Below are 19128 nucleotides of genomic sequence, written 5' to 3' on the forward strand. Positions count from 1 at the left end.
AAATACCACTATATACACCATTTGTAAATAACCCACCACACCCTATTTATAGGCAAAATATGACAAAAATTGTAAAAACTTATTTGACGTCTATGTGACAACTTTTTACCATTGATAGAAAAACTACCAAACCCTTTAGCCTAAAACCTTCTATTTCCCCTTTTTAAGAAGTTATTTCTTATTTTATTGGTCTTAAAGAACAAAAAACGTTAACGAGGACCAATTAAACCAAAAGACTTTATAATGTTGTGATGTCAAATACCCTAATTATATAAAAAAAAAGAAAAAAAGAAAAGAAAAAGAGAAATGAGGCGCATGAGGCTGGGGGCTGGGGCACACCAGTGTGTTTGGTTTTGCTCACTCTCGTAATTGGCTTCCTAAAACCCTAAAACAACAAACCATCCGCCATAGTCCACATACAACACACTATCACCCCAACCTAACTTACATCTCTAAATCCATATCGATAAAGCAAAGATCTTAGAACATTGCACTGACGTTTGTAAGCTGGATCATCTTCAAAATTATATTGGATTGAAAAGGATCAGTTATTTGATTGTCGAGTTCAATGGAGCCGTGGGTTTCACTTGCATCTTCAATCCCGACTTCATCTACAAAGAAGCGGATTCGGATCTTTCGCAACGAGATTCCTTCTATCTTACTTAATTCAGGTCATTGCATGCTAATTCTACTTTAACTTGGACATATATGCTTCCTTGATTTTCATTTGATATGTTATATTGTTATCTTCATATTTGGTGAAAATCTAGGAAGGTATTATCTTCGTATGCAACCTGAATTTAGGAAATGTAAATGTCCGTTTTTTTTTTTTTTTTTTTTTTTTTTTTTTTTTTTTTTCTTAATGTTACTTTCGAGCAAAGTTGTGCCCTATTTGTGCCTTTTGCCACAATTATTGCCATCTTTAACTGTTTGTTTCTCTACTTGTCTAAACATTTACTCAATTTCAATATGCAGAGATGTCATCAGATTCAACATCACAACTGGTGGATTTAATATTCACGACATTGTATATTTATGATGACCGAGGGTCAAGGAAAGCCGTGGATGATTTAATCATAAAATCGTTAAGTGAGGTTGTATTTATGAAAACATTTGCAGCAGCTCTTGTGCAAGTCATGGATAAACAGTTGAAGGTTCAGTCTCATGTTGGCTGCTCTAGACTTATGAGCTGGTCATGCATCCTTCTTTGTAAAACTCAGTTTATCTCCGCATCAAAGAATGCATTTAGCAGAGTTTCAGCAGCACAGGCTTCACTTCTTCAAATTAGCATACAAGGGTCTTCTCATGAACGCAAGGCTTGCAGAAAAGCTTTTATTCATTCCTTTTTAGAGGTTTGTTTCCAACAACTGACATGAACAGTGAACCTTATGTATGCATCTTACTTGATTATAATACCTCTTTTATTAATTCTTCATTTGTTTTTCTTCCATGCTTTTCAGTCGCCTGATATTTTCAGTTTGTACATGGAGGAACTAAAAGGTGGAAGAATCTCATATAAAAATTGTCCAGAGATGCTATGTGTAATGTTGGATTTTTCAACTTCAAAACCATCACTGTTTGATCAATGGAAGCCAGTGTATCTTGATATGTATGTGCAATCAGTTCTGAACGCAAAGGATAAGCCTTCAAAAGCCCTAAGTGAAGCATTCCGTTCGTTATTTTTCCGTTTCTCACACGAAGATTTTAAGAATGTCATTGTTCCTTCATCTGTGAAGATGCTAAAAAGGAACCCTGAGCTTGTTTTGGAATCCATTGGGGTTCTTTTGAGGCATGTTAACCTGGATTTGAGTAAGTATGCTGTTGAGATTCTATCAGTGGTATTATCACAAGCTCGCCATGCTGATGAAGGAAGAAGAGTTGCTGCATTGGATATTGTCAGATGTTTAAGTCAAAAGTCAAGTAATCCGGATGCTGCCGAGTCAATGTTTGGTTCTGTGAAATCTATAATTGGAGGGTCTGAAGGAAGACTTGCTTTTCCATACCAGAGAGTTGGCATGATAAATGCAATTCAAGAATTGTCTACATGTCCTGAAGGGAAATATCTTAGTAGTTTGTCTCAATCTGTATGTGGTCTTCTTTTGACCACTTACAAGGATGATGGTGGGTGCATACTGCATACTTTCTTTGTATTTGTGCGTGATCTTGTTCAGTCATCTGATTGACTTTTTGACTTCCAGGAAATGAGGAGGTAAAGCTTGCATGTTTGACTGCCTTAGCTTCTTGGGTTGCAAGATCTACAGATGCTATTAGGCCAGAAGTTGTTTCATTTATTGCATCAGGTCTCAAGGAGAAGGAATCACTAAGAAGAGGTTATCTTCGATGCCTACGGGTCATATGTAAAAATGCTGATGCAGTTTTGCCTGTAAGGAAACTAAGTTTACTAAGTAGCGTTGAATGTTGATATTTGAATTTATTTTTCACGAATGTTTTCATGTGGCTGATGTTTTTGTGATGCTTGCTACCAGATATCTTCTTTGCTCGTGCCTCTTATACAGCTGGTAAAAACTGGTTTTACCAAAGCAGCACAACGGTTGGATGGTATTTATGCATTACTCATTGTGATGAAAGTTGCAGCTTCTGATATAAAAGCAGGTGTTGATTTCTATTATTAGTTGTACTCTTAACCTCTTTTCTATTTTTATTCTTATCTCCACTGACAGCTAAAAGTGGTTGTTCAAAATACTAATTTTTGATTTTTTTTTCTCCTGAAGATGAAACTGTGTCAAAGGAAAAGGTCTTGTCTTTGATTTCACAGAATGAACCTTCAGTTGTCCCTGTAGCTATGGTAACTTTTATTTATAATTAATAGATGCCCATTTGTTGTAGTTTTTACTTTTTATCTAATGTGATTGATGTTTAGGTTTCGAAACTATCGGTGGAGGACTGTGAAACATCTATTGAGTTACTTGAGACACTCTTTATGGATCATGCTCACAGGTTATTTATTTATTTATTTTTTTTATTTCTGCAACATTTAGTCATGTTGATTATTTTTTTATTGATGCTGAGAATCATCATTACCTATTTTGCAGAGTTTTTGAGACTCTTAATGTGAGATCACTCATGCAGGTGAAGCACTATGAAGCTGTATCATAAATTTGGTTTATTTGTATAAAAACTTTATCATAACCCGATTTTTGATACTGCAGCTTTTACTTATGTTTCTGTGTCACTCAAGTTGGGATGTACGAAGAGCAGCTTATGGTTGTACCAAAAAGATTCTATCTGCTGCTCCAAAACTATTTGAGACACTTCTAGTTGAATATTCAGAGCACCTCACAGTTGTTGGGGAAAAAGTATTAGCAAAGTTAAGGTACTAATTCTTATGTTTTTAACTTCATCAGTGGTTTGTGTTTAAATAATACGCATTGATTTTTAACTATGTAATTTATAGTGAAACAGAAAATTCATTGGATGCTCAAGTCGGTTTTGTTCCATCTGTGGAGGTTTTGGTGAAGGCTTTAATGGTAGTATCATCCGGTGTTATGGCTGCTGCACCAAGTTCATGCATACGCCTTATTTTCTGCTCACATCACCCATGCCTAGTTGGCACAGCAAAAAAAGATGCAGTTTGGAAGGTGAGTTAACTCTTATAACAGTGGTTCTATTTGGTGCACAGAGTAAATGGAATGTTTGGTTGGACACATATAGGTGTTTTGCTATTAGTCAAATATCTAAAGATACTGATGACTTATGTTACTCTTTTTTATTTTCTTTTTATCAGAGATTGCAGAAGTGTTTGCGAGCTTATGGTTTTGATGTCATCGAACAGATAATGGCTGATGTCAGTCACTTGTGTCAGGTAATTGTAGTTTCTACGGTTGTGGAATTTTTTTATGGGAGGAGTAATTTTTTCTAGTGTGACTGATTAAAATCTTTTTATATATTATTCATTATTATTCACTCTTGATTGTGGTACAAATATAATATGTAGGGTTTGCTTGGACCAATGGGGTTGATGAGTACTAGTCATTTGGAACAAGAAGCTGCTGTACTTGCTTTGTCAACTTTGATGACCATCGCTCCTGCAGAAGTTTATGCAGAATTTGAAAAGGTAATTTTTTTTTTTTTTTATTTGTAAACTTTCTCAATAAACTTAAGAATTCTATCGTTTTTGGTATTCAAAGCAACTTTTACTGATTTACATCACTTGACATTTGATCATTTTCAGCACTTGAAAACTTTCCCTGATCGGGGTGCACATGATTTGCTATCAGAAAATGATATTCAGGTGAGCATAATATAAACACCAGTCATGATTGAAAATAAAACCTTCCTTATTCTTTGATTTTCATGATTTCATGATTTCATGCAGATTTTCCGTACCCCTGAAGGGATGCTATCCACTGAGCAAGGCGTTTATATTGCAGAGTCTGTAGCTTCTAATAACTTGAAACAAGCAAAAGGCCGCTTCAAGACTTATGAGAACAATGACAACATGGTGATGACAATGACATCATATTTTCATTATTTGTCTTCTAATATAATTTCTTAAACAATGGTAATGACATAAAGCATGTTCAGGAAAATGGCAACTCCAATTCTTCTGGAAGGCGAGACACCGGTGGCAAAGAACGTTCTGGTGTGGGGAAGAAGGATGCAGGGAAACCAACAAAAAAGCCTGGCAAGTGATTTATTTTTTATTATCTCTTTGTTAAACATAAGCAAATGTATTTATATTTTGCTTTTTCTTTTTTCGGTTAATCTAGATAAACAGAAGACATCAAAAGAGGAGGCACGTGAGGTGCAGCTTAATGAGGAAGCTAATGTCCGTGAGAAGGTCATGAATATACAGAAGAATCTTTCCTTGTTACTGAAAGCTTTAGGAGCAATGGCTATAGCTAATCCTGTTTTCACACACAGTGAATTACTCTCACTGGTTAGTCTTTATATATTCCATATAACAGATATAAGATTGGCTATCTTTCTTGATTCTAATTCGCTTCTGATTATATTTCAGGTCAAGTTTGTGAATCCATTACTGCAATCCCCCATAGTTAATGAGGTGGCTTATGAAACAATGGTGAAGCTAGCAAAATGTCTTGCTCCTCCACTTTCTAATTGGGGGTTAGACATTGCTACTGTCTTAAGGCTAATTGCCACAACTGAACCTCATGTTTCATGGGATCAACTTTCATCACTTGGTGAGGGTGGTCACAGTGACAAGTCATTGAGTCTGTTTGAGAGAGTAATGCATGGATTATCTGTATCATGCAAATATGGCCCCCTTCCAGTCGATTCTTTTAGTTTCGTTTTTCCTGTAAGAATTACTAATTATTCATATCACATGACCTTAGTCAATATAAGATTTTGAGAAAGACTAATGTTTCTTGTACTTGTGTTCAATAGATAATGGAGAGAATACTGTCATCTCCTAAGAAGACTAAGCTTCATGGTGATGTACTTCGGATACTTTTCCTACATATGGACCCAATTTTACCCCTCCCCAGACTTAAAATGCTTTCAGTTAAGTTTCTAATTATCTACACATTATTACTTATTTTCTTTTTTATTTCTATTTTGCTTAACATATGGGTACTCTGTGCTACTTGGCAGGTTCTATATCACGTGCTTGGGGCAATACCCTCCTATCAAGGGTCTGTTGGACCAGCATTAAATGAGTTGTGTCTTGGTTTGCAATCTGAAGAAGTAGCACCTGTATGTAGCATTTTAATTATTAGCAATGTAATCATATTTTCTTGATTCCCTTATAAGCCTAGCTTTTGTTGACATTTCTACCCTCAGGCTTTATCTGGTGTTTATGCGAAAGACCTTCATGTTAGACTAGCTTGTTTGAATGCTGCAAAATGCATTCCAGCTATATCCAGCCGTTCTGTTCCTCAAGATGTAGAAATTGCAACCAGCATTTGGATCGCCTTACATGATCCCGAAAAGGTAGAAGATTCAATTTTTTTAATCATGTATTAGATGGAAATCATTAGTTTATATCAAGTCTTTACCACATTATATGTAATGCAGTCGGTGGCTGAAGTGGCTGAGGATTTATGGGATCGTTATGACCATGAATTTGGGACCGATTATTCTGGACTCTTTAGAGCTCTTTCGCACGTGAATTATAATGTTCGTGTGGCTGCTTCTGATGCATTAGCTGCTGTATTAGATGAGTACCCAGATACTTTACAGGTGATTACTATTTTCTACCAACTCTTATCTGATTCATTTAAATATGTTATATATATATGTTCTCATACAGATTGATGTTTGTGCAGGAATCTCTTGCGACTTTGTTCTCTCTTTATATCCGTGATAGTGGTGTTGGTGAGGATATGATTGATTCTGGTTGGTTAGGGAGACAAGGGATTGCATTGGCTTTACATGCTGCAGCTGATGTACTTAGAACCAAAGACCTTCCGGTTGTTATGACTTTCTTGATATCTCGAGCCTTGGTAAAGTTTTAATTTTTTGTTCAAAGTTTTTGATAGTTAGATTAGATATTCATATTATACAAATGCAGCTTTCAAACTTTTGATGATTTCAACTACAGGCTGATACCAATGCTGATGTTCGAGGAAGGATGATTAATGCTGGTATCATGATCATTGACAAACATGGAAAAGATAACGTCTCACTTTTGTTTCCTATATTTGAAAATTACTTAAACAAAAAGGTCAGTATATGCTGTAAATCAAAATTTTCACTTAAGATTAAGTATGAACCTCCTAAAGTTAGTATATAATCTTTCTTAGGCCTCGGATGAAGAGAAATATGATTTGGTACGTGAGGGCGTGGTGATCTTTACTGGAGCATTAGCAAAACATTTGTCTAAGGTTTGATTTTCACAATCACTTAGAAGTAAATTTAAGTTTTAAAGGTCTCTCTTTTTACTTTTTGATTTTCTTTTAACGTTTTCTTTTTGTACAGGATGACCCTAAGGTCCATGCTGTTGTAGAGAAGTTGCTGGAGGTGATTAACACTCCATCAGAAGCTGTACAGAGGGCAGTCTCAAGCTGCCTGTCTCCATTAATGAAATCGAAGCAAGTATGTATTAGTGATTCCAATAGAAGTACAATAGTGTACATCTGAAACATTTTGAATTGAATCTTTTGCTGTTTTTATTTTTGGCATTAGGAAGATGCAATGGCACTTGTTACTAGGCTGTTAGATCAGCTTATGAAGAGTGAGAAATATGGAGAACGCCGTGGAGCAGCTTTTGGGCTTGCTGGAGTTATCAAAGGATTTGGAATATCTAGTTTGAAAAAATATGGAGTTGCTACTGTTCTTCGTGAAGGACTTGCAAATAGGAATTCTGCCAAATGTCGTGAAGGATCTTTACTAGCATTTGAGTGTCTTTGTGAAAAGCTTGGGAAATTGTTCGAACCGTAAGTTGTTTCCATTCATCAGTTTTTGTTTATTTATTTATGTATTTCTATTCTATGTGTGATAGATAACACTGTCTCTCTGTTACAGGTATGTGATCTACTTGTTACCATTGCTTTTAGTTTCGTTCTCTGATCAAGTTGTTGCTGTTCGGGAAGCTGCTGAATGTGCTGCTCGTGCTATGATGTCTCAACTTACTGCTCAGGGGATGAAGCTTCTCCTTCCTTCACTTCTCAAGGTCCCTCTCTTTTCCCTTCCTATTGTTGTCAATAGCACAGGATAGTTGAGATTCTTATATGATTTATAACTTCATGATATTTTCAGGGTCTTGAAGATAAAGCTTGGAGGACAAAACAGAGTAGTGTTCAACTTCTTGGATCCATGGCATACTGTGCTCCACAGCAACTTTCTCAATGTCTACCTAGGATTGTCCCAAAGTTGACTGAGGTACTTTGGACATAAAGACAATATTGACTTACATCTTTATTAGTTCATATAATCAAATTTCTAATTTTTTTTATTGATTTTAGGTGCTAACTGATACGCATCCAAAAGTTCAGTCTGCAGGGCAGACAGCACTCCAGCAGGTTTGATTATATTCTTATAATTTGCCTACCATTCATGTTTTTTTCTATGCTTATGGGTGTATGTAAATATTTAATATTGTAAATCTATTTGTGAATTATAGGTTGGTAGTGTGATCAAGAATCCTGAAATCGCCTCCCTTGTGCCAACTCTTTTGTTGGGTCTTACAGACCCTAATGACCATACAAAATATTCCCTGGATATTCTTCTTCAGGTAACAACACATAGTTTTTATTTTTACTTTTATGTTTGTAGTTCTTATTTTGTCGGCTGTTTCTTGATCTTTCACAGACAACTTTTATAAACTCGATTGATGCTCCTTCACTAGCCCTTTTGGTGCCCATTGTGCATCGTGGTTTGAGGGAGAGGAGTGCCGAAACAAAAAAGAAGGCTGCACAAATTGCTGGAAATATGTGTTCACTAGTCACTGACCCAAAGGATATGCTTCCTTATATAGGATTGCTTCTTCCTGAAATTAAGAAGGTATAATACGAGTATCCTTTATGTATGTTGTGCCAAATGTTTAGTAATAATCATACTGATGTTATCTAATACATCTCACTTAAAACAGGTATTGGTGGATCCAATTCCTGAAGTTCGATCTGTAGCAGCCAGAGCTGTTGGGTCTCTGATAAGAGGAATGGGAGAAGAGAACTTCCCGGATCTTGTTCCATGGTTGCTAGACACACTCAAATCTGACGGTAGTAATGTTGAAAGATCTGGTGCTGCTCAAGGGTTGAGTGAGGTCAGAATTTAGTTTATTTTATAAATCAGAAATTCTGGTTCTTTTGTTCAATTTTCAATTTAGTTATATGGGGATTAAAGAATGTCTATTCATCTCTATAGGTAGTGGCTGCTCTTGGAACTGAGTATTTTGAACACCTTCTTCCTGACATCATACGCAACTGCTCACATCAAAGGGCACCTGTACGTGATGGTTATTTGACACTTTTCAAGGTTAGCTGCTTCTTCAACTGGTTTTATTCTCATTATCTTTGTATTTTATATATCAGTTGTACATTTATACTCATAAGATTATTTCTGTTGTAGTATCTGCCAAGATCATTGGGTGTGCAGTTCCAAAACTACTTACAGCAAGTGCTACCAGCCATCTTAGATGGTAAGTTTTGTCTTTTGTATTCTTTTTATAATAAATTAGATTAGATTTATGCACTTTTCTATATTGGAGCATGTAATCAATATAATACAACACACATTTGTCATCAGGTCTTGCGGATGAAAACGAATCTGTTCGTGAGGCTGCACTTGGAGCTGGACACATACTGGTGGAGCATTATGCTACAACGTAAGTTGTTTCATTTACTTGCATGACTGATAAACGAGTTACAAAAATAATGCCAATTGTCAAACAATTTTCAAAGTCTCATTATATTGATGGTCTTTTTTGTTAAATATGCCAGGTCACTGCCTTTGCTTCTGCCAGCTGTAGAAGACGGGATATTTAACGATAACTGGCGAATCCGTCAAAGCTCTGTGGAACTTTTGGGTGATCTTTTATTTAAGGTTGCTGGGACTTCTGGAAAAGCACTTCTTGAAGGTGGCAGTGATGATGAAGGTGCCAGTACTGAAGCACAAGGTCGTGCAATCATTGAGGTTCTTGGCAGAGAGAAGCGTAATGAAGTGCTTGCTGCACTCTATATGGTTCGAACAGATGTCAGCCTCTCAGTTCGCCAGGTAGGATATTCATATTATCCATCTCAATATTTTGTTTTCATTTCAGTTTGCCAGATATGTGAAATTTATTCTCCCTCTCCTATAGGCTGCCTTACATGTGTGGAAGACTATAGTTGTAAATACTCCTAAGACTCTGAAGGAGATAATGCCAGTCTTGATGAATACCCTTATCAGTTCCCTTGCTTCATCATCCTCCGAAAGGCGACAGGTCTGTCATTTTTGTTTTTATCTGTTTTTAAGTTTGTTGCATATTTTGGAAACTAAATTCTTGCTTGATATTGTAAAGGTTGCTGGAAGAGCATTGGGTGAGCTTGTGCGAAAGCTCGGGGAGAGAGTGCTTCCTTTGGTTATTCCTATATTATCTAAAGGCTTGAAGGACCCTGATTCTAGCAGACGACAAGTATATTATTTTCTTTTTCTTTTTGGTTTTTTCCTGTTCATCATTTAATTCTTGAATATAATAATTATCAAAAAGCTGAATGTTCCTTGATTTACAGGGTGTCTGCATTGGACTGAGTGAAGTGATGGCTAGTGCTGGTAGAAGCCAGTTGTTAAGTTTCATGGATGATCTTATTCCCACCATTCGTACAGCTCTTTGTGATAGGTACATTTATGTTTTTACCTTTTTCTTCTTCTGTTTGTTAGTTTCGGTTGGTACTTGATATGTGAAAGTGAAATCTCTCTCTCTCTCTCTCTCTCTCTCTCTCTCTCTTACAGTGAGGTTGAGGTTCGTGAATCTGCAGGGCTTGCTTTTAGTACTCTGTACAAGGTACTTTTAATTTTAGCATATTTTTAAACTGCCTTTTATCATTTGTGTTGTTCTCTGCTTCTTATATGTTAATTATGCATCTGTAGAGTGCGGGAATGCAAGCAATTGATGAAATTGTCCCAACACTCCTCCGTGCTTTGGAAGATGATGACATGGCAGATACTGCCCTTGATGGCCTTAAACAAATTTTGAGGTATCAAGTACCACAATTTATATAGTTTTAAGATAATCTTACAAGTTACATGTATCAAATACTAAAAAGCTGCCTGGAATTATGACAGTGTCCGAACAGCAGCTGTGTTGCCTCATATATTGCCAAAGCTTGTTCATCTCCCTCTCTCGTATGTACCTGGCATCCACGTTTCCTTCCCTCTTACTTAGACACTTTGATTATATATATGATGCTAACTGTTGATGGGAACATGGTTTCCATTCCAGTGCTTTCAATGCACATGCTATAGGAGCAGTTGCGGAGGTTGCAGGTGCTGGTCTAAATGTTCATCTTTCAACAGTTCTTCCTGCTTTGCTCTCTGCCATGGGGGATGATGATCATGCGGTATGAAGCTGTTAGTGATCTTGATAAAATTGCTTCCATTTCCATGCTAAGATGGCTTTTATTTGTAATATAGGAGGTCCAAAATCTTGCAAAGAAGGCTGCAGAAACTGTGGTGTTGGTAATTGATGATGAAGGGACTGAGTATTTGATATCAGAACTTCTCAAGGGGGTTGGAGATAACCAGGTAAGGCTCTGTAGAATATATCATAATTTTTCTCTTCCACTCTATATATCTGACTCTGATATATGCTGTTATAACTTGCAGGCTTCAACTAGGCGCAGTTCTGCATATCTACTTGGATACTTTTTCAAAAACAGTAAATTGTATCTGGTGGATGAAGCTCCAAATATGATATCCACCTTGATCATTTTACTAAGTGACACAGACTCTGCCACTGTATCGGTAATGTTTCATTTATCTTACTGTTTATTACCATTTTTTTATATAATACTCCATCATTTATATCATATATATAATACATAACAGGCTGCCTGGGAAGCACTTTCTAGAGTTGTTGGTTCAGTCCCGAAAGAAGTTCTCCCATCATATATAAAATTAGTTCGTGATGCTGTATCCACATCTAGAGACAAGGAACGTAGAAAGAAGAAGGTTAAATATATATTCACTTTATATTTAATAATAATTATTTCATGATTTAATTAACTTAACACAAATAAATATATGTTGATGGACATATAGGGTGGACCAATTGTTATACCTGGGTTATGTCTCCCAAAGGCTCTTCAACCATTGCTTCCCATATACCTTCAAGGCCTAATAAGCGGGTCTGCAGAATTGAGAGAACAGGCTGCTCAAGGTCTTGGAGAATTAATCGAAGTAACAAGTGAAAAAGCACTTAAGGAGTTTGTTATCCCTATTACAGGGTAACTACCATTACTAGGACTTTATTAGTCTCTTATTTAGTTCAAATTTTTTTTTTTTGCTTGACTTGTTTATGATGATTCCAGGCCTCTGATCCGAATTATAGGCGATCGATTCCCATGGCAAGTGAAAAGTGCTATTTTGTCAACTTTGACCATCATAATAGCAAAAGGTGGGATGGCTCTTAAACCTTTTCTCCCTCAGCTACAAACCACCTTTGTCAAATGCCTGCAGGACAACACAAGGTAAGATTTCCTATTCTACTACCATCTTTTGTTTATTTGTATTCCTTTTTACATGAGGGCATTCTCGTCAAATTACAGGACTGTTCGTTCAAGTGCTGCTCTCGCACTTGGTAAGCTTAGTGCACTAAGCACAAGAGTTGATCCCCTAGTTGGGGATCTTCTGTCCAACCTACAGACATCAGAAGGTGGGGTCCGCGAGGCAATACTGGTCGCCCTAAAAGGCGTTGTCAAGCATGCTGGAAAGAGTGTTAGTGGTCCTGTTAAGACACGTGTTTTCGATCTCTTACAGGAGTTGATCTACAACGATGATGACCAAATACGAAGCTCTTCAGCAAGAATTCTAGGCATCATATCAGAGGTGAGGTTCATGTCACATTTAAAAAAAAAAAACTTCCTTCAGTTGATAGTATTTTATTATCCACTAACTTTTATTCAATTAATTACAGTATTTGGAAGACGATCAAATTTCTGAATTACTAGACGAACTCCCGGAAAATGCTTCATCGCCTACCTGGACCACTAGGCATGGGTCACTTCTTACAATCTCATCCATGCTAAGACACATTCCTACTGTAATATCAGCATCTCCATCATTCACAGTAGTTACAGACTGCCTCAAAAATAGCTTGAACGATGAAAAGGTTTGGTCAACTTTCAGTCAATTTAGTGAAACATTAAAAAAAACTTCTTGATATATATTTTTTTGCTTGTGTAGTTTCCTGTTCGTGAAACATCAACTAAAGCATTAGGAAGGCTTCTACTTCATCAAATTCAGAAGGATCCATCCAATTCAAATGCACACAAGGCCACTCTTGTTTCCATTGCTTCTGCCATGCAGGATGATTCCAGTGAAGTCAGAAGGAGGGCATTGTTTGCACTTAAAGCAGTTGCAAAAGTACTTTTTTCCCTTATTTTAAAAAATTAAAAAAAAACGTGTTTTATTGACATTAAGGTTAACTTGATTAATGCAGGCAAACCCTAGCATGATAACAATCCATGTTACTATATACGGTCCTGTGCTTGCTGAATGTTTAAAAGATGGAAGCACACCTGTGAGACTCGCAGCTGAAAGATGTGCCTTGCATGCCCTTCAGTTAACAAAAGGTATATCTAATATCTATATTTATATAGTATCATATTTTGGTTCTTTTTCTTATGTAAATTTTTTTCAGGGACTGAAAATGTTCAAGCGGCTCAAAAGTATATTACTGGCTTAGATGCAAGACGGATATCAAAGCTTTCTGAATACAGGTACTGTTTATTTAGAATTCACATTTAAAGAGTCTACAACGATTGTAGTAGCTACAAATTTATAATAGCCGTTCAATGTACTGAAATTTTTATTATAACCATTTGTCTCTTGCAGTGATGATAGCGATGACAGTGAGGATGAATCAGCAAGTGGTTGATATTTGATAATGTGTGTAGATTCTAAGGTTTTGGTGTTGATTTATAGGGTAAAAGTTTTCCAAAGGCTCAATGAGAGGTTCTAATCTACATTTTTGTATCCATAGGATAAACTACATGCATTTATTTATTATAGAATATAAAGAGATCAAGTACCCATTTTTTTCAAATGGGCTCGCATCGCAGCTGCTACTTGTGAGTTGTGTATTTTTGACAAGTTTTTATTTATATGAATGTCGTGGTGATTAATGGAAAGTTTGTGCCGTGCAAAATCAACTATTGCCCCAAATATTAGGTGTAGTTTGTTTTTGTGCAATATTATGATAACAACTTAAGTAGCCTATTACGTTTGCTGTTTAATTTGAAATGGCCTTCACAATAGTGGGTCAAGTTATGGAAGATCAAAGTGGTCATACAAGGGGAGTCATGTTGAGATTCTGAGAAAGTGAGTCATTGATACTTATGTACTAGTCTTAATGTAGTGAAGTATTACAATCAAGGTTCAATATATCGATATTTTAATGGAATCCATGCGGATTCTAAGTATGTGTAGGGTATGATAAATGGTATGCAAAAGTATAGGGTATGACAAATGGTCGATATATTACGAATAAAATATGGTCGTATGCAACTTGATTGTGAGTTCGAGAATGTTTGAAGTTTCCTCAGAGAATGTACTTTGTGGTTTGGTGAAAAGCATAGTATCATCAATTACATGCTTGCACACGTGAATAAAGTGTATATAAGAATTTAGGAACACTTGGACCATAAAGATAAGAAACCCCTAAATAAAGAAGTGTTTTTGGATAAAGTTTAGTAAAGATATCATTAAGGGAGTGATTGTGATTCACGTCCAGGAATAGAAAATTTAGTTAGATGTTCTCATATTCTTGCATAAGTGATTTTGATGACAATCTTTTTTTAAGGGCAGGTGAAATGTAACAATCATGTTATTTATGAACTTGTGGTTCATATACTATTAGGGAGTGTTGGACACATATGTGTTGTTTCAAGAAAAGATCTTTTGTGATAATAGGTATGTTGCTTTAATGGAAGTATATTACCTTGATGAGTGACGTGGTAAATGGGTAGTATCAAAGATAAGAAGGCATTTCATTGATAATCAAGCATAATTAATAATGGTGGCATTCTATGAGATGGTTCGTAAGAGTTACAAATTGACGTGTTTGAATGCTTGTAAGTATGACTTAATAGATGTTGGGTTCTCTTAGTTGAAAATATGATGCTTAAATAGAAAGAATATGCCTTATTTGGTGTAAGTGAGGAGAGTGTGTCATCATTTATGTTCATAATCTGTTAAGTTGCACAAGTGTTATGAAGTAGTTCACATGATACACTTGTTAGACTTGAGTCCTTCTGGATATGAATAGTGTTTTGAAGGAATAAAGCATAAATCAAAATACATTGATTGACTTTAGCCTTATTATTTCATATTTTGTTCACTAAGGTAAGAAAACATGGGAGATCACTTGTGAAATTATTTGGAGATCCTAAAGGCTTCAAGAACAATTCTGAAATGGATTCCACATCTTAGTTGAAGTCATCATTAGTATAGTAAGGTTTCATTTCTCTCATCACCTATGAATTTTGAGAATCAAATAATGAGATTCCTCATTGACAATTCATGTGTTACTGAAGTCTCATCATAGAAATGACTTTTTGGTTTGATGAAAGCATGATCCTTAGTTTAGGAAGAAATCTGGAACCATAATGTATATAAATATAATGTACGTAACTACGCATACAATATGATTTATGTATCATACTTGACTAACTGATATACATCAAATGTATTATCATCAATTACATTATTGAATGGGTGAGTAAAGTGTTTATAAAACTTTGGGTACACTTGATCATAAAGATGAGAAACCCCAACATAAAGAAGTGTGTTTAGTTAAAGTTCATTAAAGATGTCATTAAGGGATTGATTATGATTCACATACTAAAAGTTAAAACTTAAAGTTAGATGTTCTCATATTCTTGCATAAGTGATTCTACCGACATATTATTCTTTTAAGGGTAAGTGAAATATAACAACACTATTTTTTATGGACTTGTGGTTCATATACTATTTGGACCGTTGGACATATATGTGTTGTTTCAAGAGAAGACCTTTTAGGATAATAGGTATGTTTTTTAGTGGAAGTATATTACCATAATGAGTAACGTGGTAAATGCGTAGTATCAAAGATAAGAAGGTATTTCATTTCTATTTAAGCATAATTAGTAATGGTAGAATTCTAGGAGATGGTTCATAAGAGTTACAAGTTGATGTGCTTGAATGCTTGTAAGTATGACGTAGTAGATGTTAGGTTTCTTAATTGAAAGTACGATGCTTAAATATAAATAATATTCCTTATTTGTTGTATGTAAGGAGAGTGTGTCATCATTTCTGCTCATAATACATTAAGTTGCAAAAGTTTTATGAAGTAGTCAACATGATACACTTGTTGTTACGACTTGAGTCTTTGTACATATGAATGGTATTTTAAATTGATAAAGTACAAATCATATTACATTGACTTAACTGGTTTAAGGAATGAAACGAATACCTTTAAACCATGTTTTTTATGAACTTGAGATTCATATATTATTAGGGACTGTTGGACACATGTCTTGTTGCAGTAAAAGACATTTTAGGATAATAGGTACGTTGCATTAATGGAAGTATATTACTTTACCATGTAACATGGTACATGTGTGGTATCAAAGATAAGAAGGTATTTCATTGCTAATTAAGCATAATTAATAATGGCAACATTCTATGAGATGGTTTGTAAGAGTTACAATTTGATGTACTTGAATGCTTGTAAGTATAATGTAGTAGATGTTGGGTTTTCTTAGTTGAAAGTACAATGCTAAAATAGAAAAATTATACCTTATTTGGTGTTTGTGAGGAGAGTGTGTCATCATTTCTATTCACAATACATTAAGTTGTACAAGTGTTATGAAGTAGTTTAATTGATACACTTGTTAGACTCGAGTCCTTGTATATACGAATGGTATTTTGTAGGGGTGAGAATGAGTCCGTTTGGGTCGGTTTTGACCTATAACCGAACCCAAATCGGTGATATCAATTTTAAAATATTCCAAACCGAACCTAGAACCCAAACCAATGGGTTCAGTTTCTTGGTTCCCGGTTCGATTTTCCTGGTTCAAGGAATTTGGATACCTTTGAGCCAAGTAAAGCATGACATATTATATAAGCACCAAGAGGCACTAATTTTCGATCCAATTGCTAATGTGGGATGAATTGTGCCTACAAGAAAAGAGAATTTATTTTATAATGCTTGAAGAGGGCACTGGTTGCAAGCCTCCAACAATGTGGGATAGATTTATGGCGTGTAGAAAAATAAATCAAGTGTGTATTTGCCAAGATTCAAACATGAGAGATTAGGTTCAAAGGCACAACATGTTAACCACCAGAATCATTCACTTCTTGTGTTTTGATTACGCATATATGTATATTGTGTATATAATATATATTTTTATATAATTGATTGATTCGGTTTCTTTTGGTTTTTCCATATAAAAAAACCAAACCCAAACCAAAAATTTTGGTTTTTGAAAAACCTCAACCCAAACTGTCGGTTTATGGGTTTTGGTTTCATCAATTTTTGTCGGTTTTTCGGTTTTTGGGTTCGGTTTTTCTCACCCCTAGTATTTGAATAGATAAAGTATAAATCAAAGTGCATTGACATAATTGGTTTAACCAATGAAACATATACCTTTCAAGGATGTTTCTTTGGTTTTAAAACTTTAAATACCTTAGAATAACTTGTCATGAAGGCTAGATGTATTTTTATAAGATATCAAGGAGTTGGAACATGTCATAACAATAAAAACTAGCACAAAAACCAAAAGGATCAAGTTGTTGAGATTAACCCTCCGTTCCAAACATATAACCACTTACATTCTACGAAATTGAAAAGCTTGTGACTCTAAACTTTTTAGCCTTATTGTTTTATATTTTGTTCACTAGGCTAAGAAAACATAGGAGATCACTTGTGAAATTATTTGGAGACCCTAACAGCTTTTAGAACAAATTTAAAATGGATTCTATATCTTGGTTGAAGTCATCATCAATATAATAAGGTTTCAATTCTCTCATCACTTATGAATTTTGAGAATCAAATGATGAGACTCCTCATTGTCAATTCATGTGTTATTGAAGTTTCCTCATAGAAAGGACTTCGAGGTTTGGTGAAAGCATGATCCTTGGTATTGGAAGAAATTTTGAACCATAGTGTATATAACCGAGACTTGCATAATATACATAAGTAAAGGCATACAATATGATTTATATATCATACTTCACTAACTAATGCATCAAATATATCATCAATTACATTGTTGAATGGGTGAGTAAAGTGTATATACGATTATGGGAAGACTTGATGATAAAGACGAGAAACCCCAAAATAAAGGAGCATGTTTGGTTAAAGTTCATTAAAGATATCATTAAGGGATTGATTATGTTTCACGTGCTACATGTGAAAAATGTAAAGTAAGATGTTCTCATATTCTTGCATAAGTGATTATGATGACAAAATCTTCTTTTAAGGGTAGGTGATATAATAACCATATTTTTAATGAACTTGTGATTCATATACTGTTAGAGAATATTGAACACATATTGTAACATCCATTTTTAGGCATTAGTCGTTTTGACATCGATTTATATCAAGTTTGAGATTTGGGATTTTCGTCGCACCACGACGCGGCATTTATATGTGGCGACGTAGGCCACATCATTAAGTAGTCACGATGCGATCTTTTGGTGTGTCGTGATGCGATTCATGATGTCCAATAACGACTGTTTTGTCTTGTAGTATTTGCGATGTGATCAAAGTGTTAGGTCGCAATGCAGAACCTTTGATTGTTGACTACTACCGGTTGACTGTTAAATTTTATAAAAGTTTGACTTTTAGTCAAACTGAAGGTTTTAAGTTATAGACCGAGGTTTAATCTCTGTCCGGTTTAGGCGGTTCATATAGCTGATTCCACGAGGCTTCACGTAGTTGGGATTTCAACTCTAAGGATGCTATTCAGGCCGAAACCGAACCAAACCGGCTCGAACCCGAATAACCCGAGAACCGAAGAAGGGTAATTGCATGAACCAAAAACTGAACCAAATAAGCAATACAAGTTCGGTATTAATCGGTTCGGTTCCGACCCGAATAACCCAAATAACATGTACACGATGACTAATGACCTAATATAACCGAAAAGAGCCGAATAAACTGTATTATGATTCTATAACCCGAATAACCTGAATAACATTTACAATATGATTATAAATATTATATTTTGTATGAAGTTTGTAGGTTATGATTTTATAACAAATCTTTTAAAGAAACAAATTTGTTAATTAAAAATAATGCAAACTATATATAAGTGTTTCAAATGTGTAAAAAAAAGTTAGACTTTGTGTAGTAAGAATGTAAACACGACTTAACTATTCTTGATATATAAAATATAAAATCCAAACACCAAAATCTTCTTGATATATAAAATATATAATCCAAACACCAAAATCTTAAGATATAGTTATGAAGCAATATACTAAACACTAAACATTAAACACCCAAAATACCCAAAAATT

The 19128-nt window shown here is 35.1% G+C and overlaps 1 protein-coding gene across 2 annotated transcripts; it reads left to right on the forward strand.

Annotated features, from left to right (window-relative positions):
* Positions 1 to 341: 341 nt before the first annotated feature.
* On the forward strand, positions 342 to 13754 carry LOC111921204 (protein ILITYHIA). Of its 2 annotated transcripts, XM_023916772.3 has the most exons (54): positions 342 to 671; positions 976 to 1352; positions 1461 to 2121; positions 2199 to 2383; positions 2487 to 2613; positions 2733 to 2806; positions 2882 to 2958; positions 3054 to 3090; positions 3171 to 3334; positions 3416 to 3599; positions 3746 to 3823; positions 3956 to 4075; positions 4193 to 4252; positions 4337 to 4462; positions 4546 to 4645; positions 4731 to 4900; positions 4982 to 5281; positions 5371 to 5487; positions 5578 to 5679; positions 5767 to 5916; positions 6001 to 6165; positions 6252 to 6428; positions 6527 to 6649; positions 6729 to 6809; positions 6904 to 7020; positions 7111 to 7361; positions 7450 to 7597; positions 7684 to 7806; positions 7890 to 7946; positions 8048 to 8158; positions 8236 to 8427; positions 8516 to 8689; positions 8791 to 8901; positions 8995 to 9064; positions 9172 to 9250; positions 9366 to 9639; positions 9725 to 9847; positions 9926 to 10039; positions 10137 to 10243; positions 10357 to 10408; positions 10495 to 10601; positions 10690 to 10749; positions 10847 to 10964; positions 11038 to 11148; positions 11230 to 11367; positions 11452 to 11574; positions 11665 to 11849; positions 11934 to 12092; positions 12171 to 12450; positions 12539 to 12733; positions 12808 to 12987; positions 13064 to 13196; positions 13265 to 13343; positions 13459 to 13754. In XM_023916772.3, the coding sequence occupies exons 1-54, from the start codon at positions 569 to 571 to the stop codon at positions 13499 to 13501; spliced, it is 7872 nt and encodes a 2623-aa protein (XP_023772540.1). In that variant the 5' UTR covers positions 342 to 568; the 3' UTR covers positions 13502 to 13754. The 2 variants fall into 2 exon arrangements, with proteins under 2 accessions (XP_023772540.1, XP_023772539.1); XM_023916771.3 differs by having other exon boundaries at positions 5371 to 5679.
* The last annotated feature ends 5374 nt before the right edge of the window (positions 13755 to 19128 follow it).

The sequence above is a fragment of the Lactuca sativa genome, chromosome 9 (assembly GCF_002870075.4).
Source record: "Lactuca sativa cultivar Salinas chromosome 9, Lsat_Salinas_v11, whole genome shotgun sequence".
NCBI classification, from domain to species: domain Eukaryota; kingdom Viridiplantae; phylum Streptophyta; class Magnoliopsida; order Asterales; family Asteraceae; genus Lactuca; species Lactuca sativa.

What these genes read in the sequence shown, in the direction of transcription:
- LOC111921204 (XM_023916771.3), top strand. Translation starts at nt 569, where the DNA reads ATGGAGCCGTGGGTTTCACTTGCATCTTCAATCCCGACTTCATCTACA. An exon ending in CAGACTCTGCCACTGTATCG is followed by an intron (nt 11,368 to 11,451) that starts GTAATGTTTCAT and finishes AATACATAACAG; the next exon opens with GCTGCCTGGGAAGCACTTTC. An exon ending in TCAAAGCTTTCTGAATACAG is followed by an intron (nt 13,344 to 13,458) that starts GTACTGTTTATT and finishes TGTCTCTTGCAG; the next exon opens with TGATGATAGCGATGACAGTG.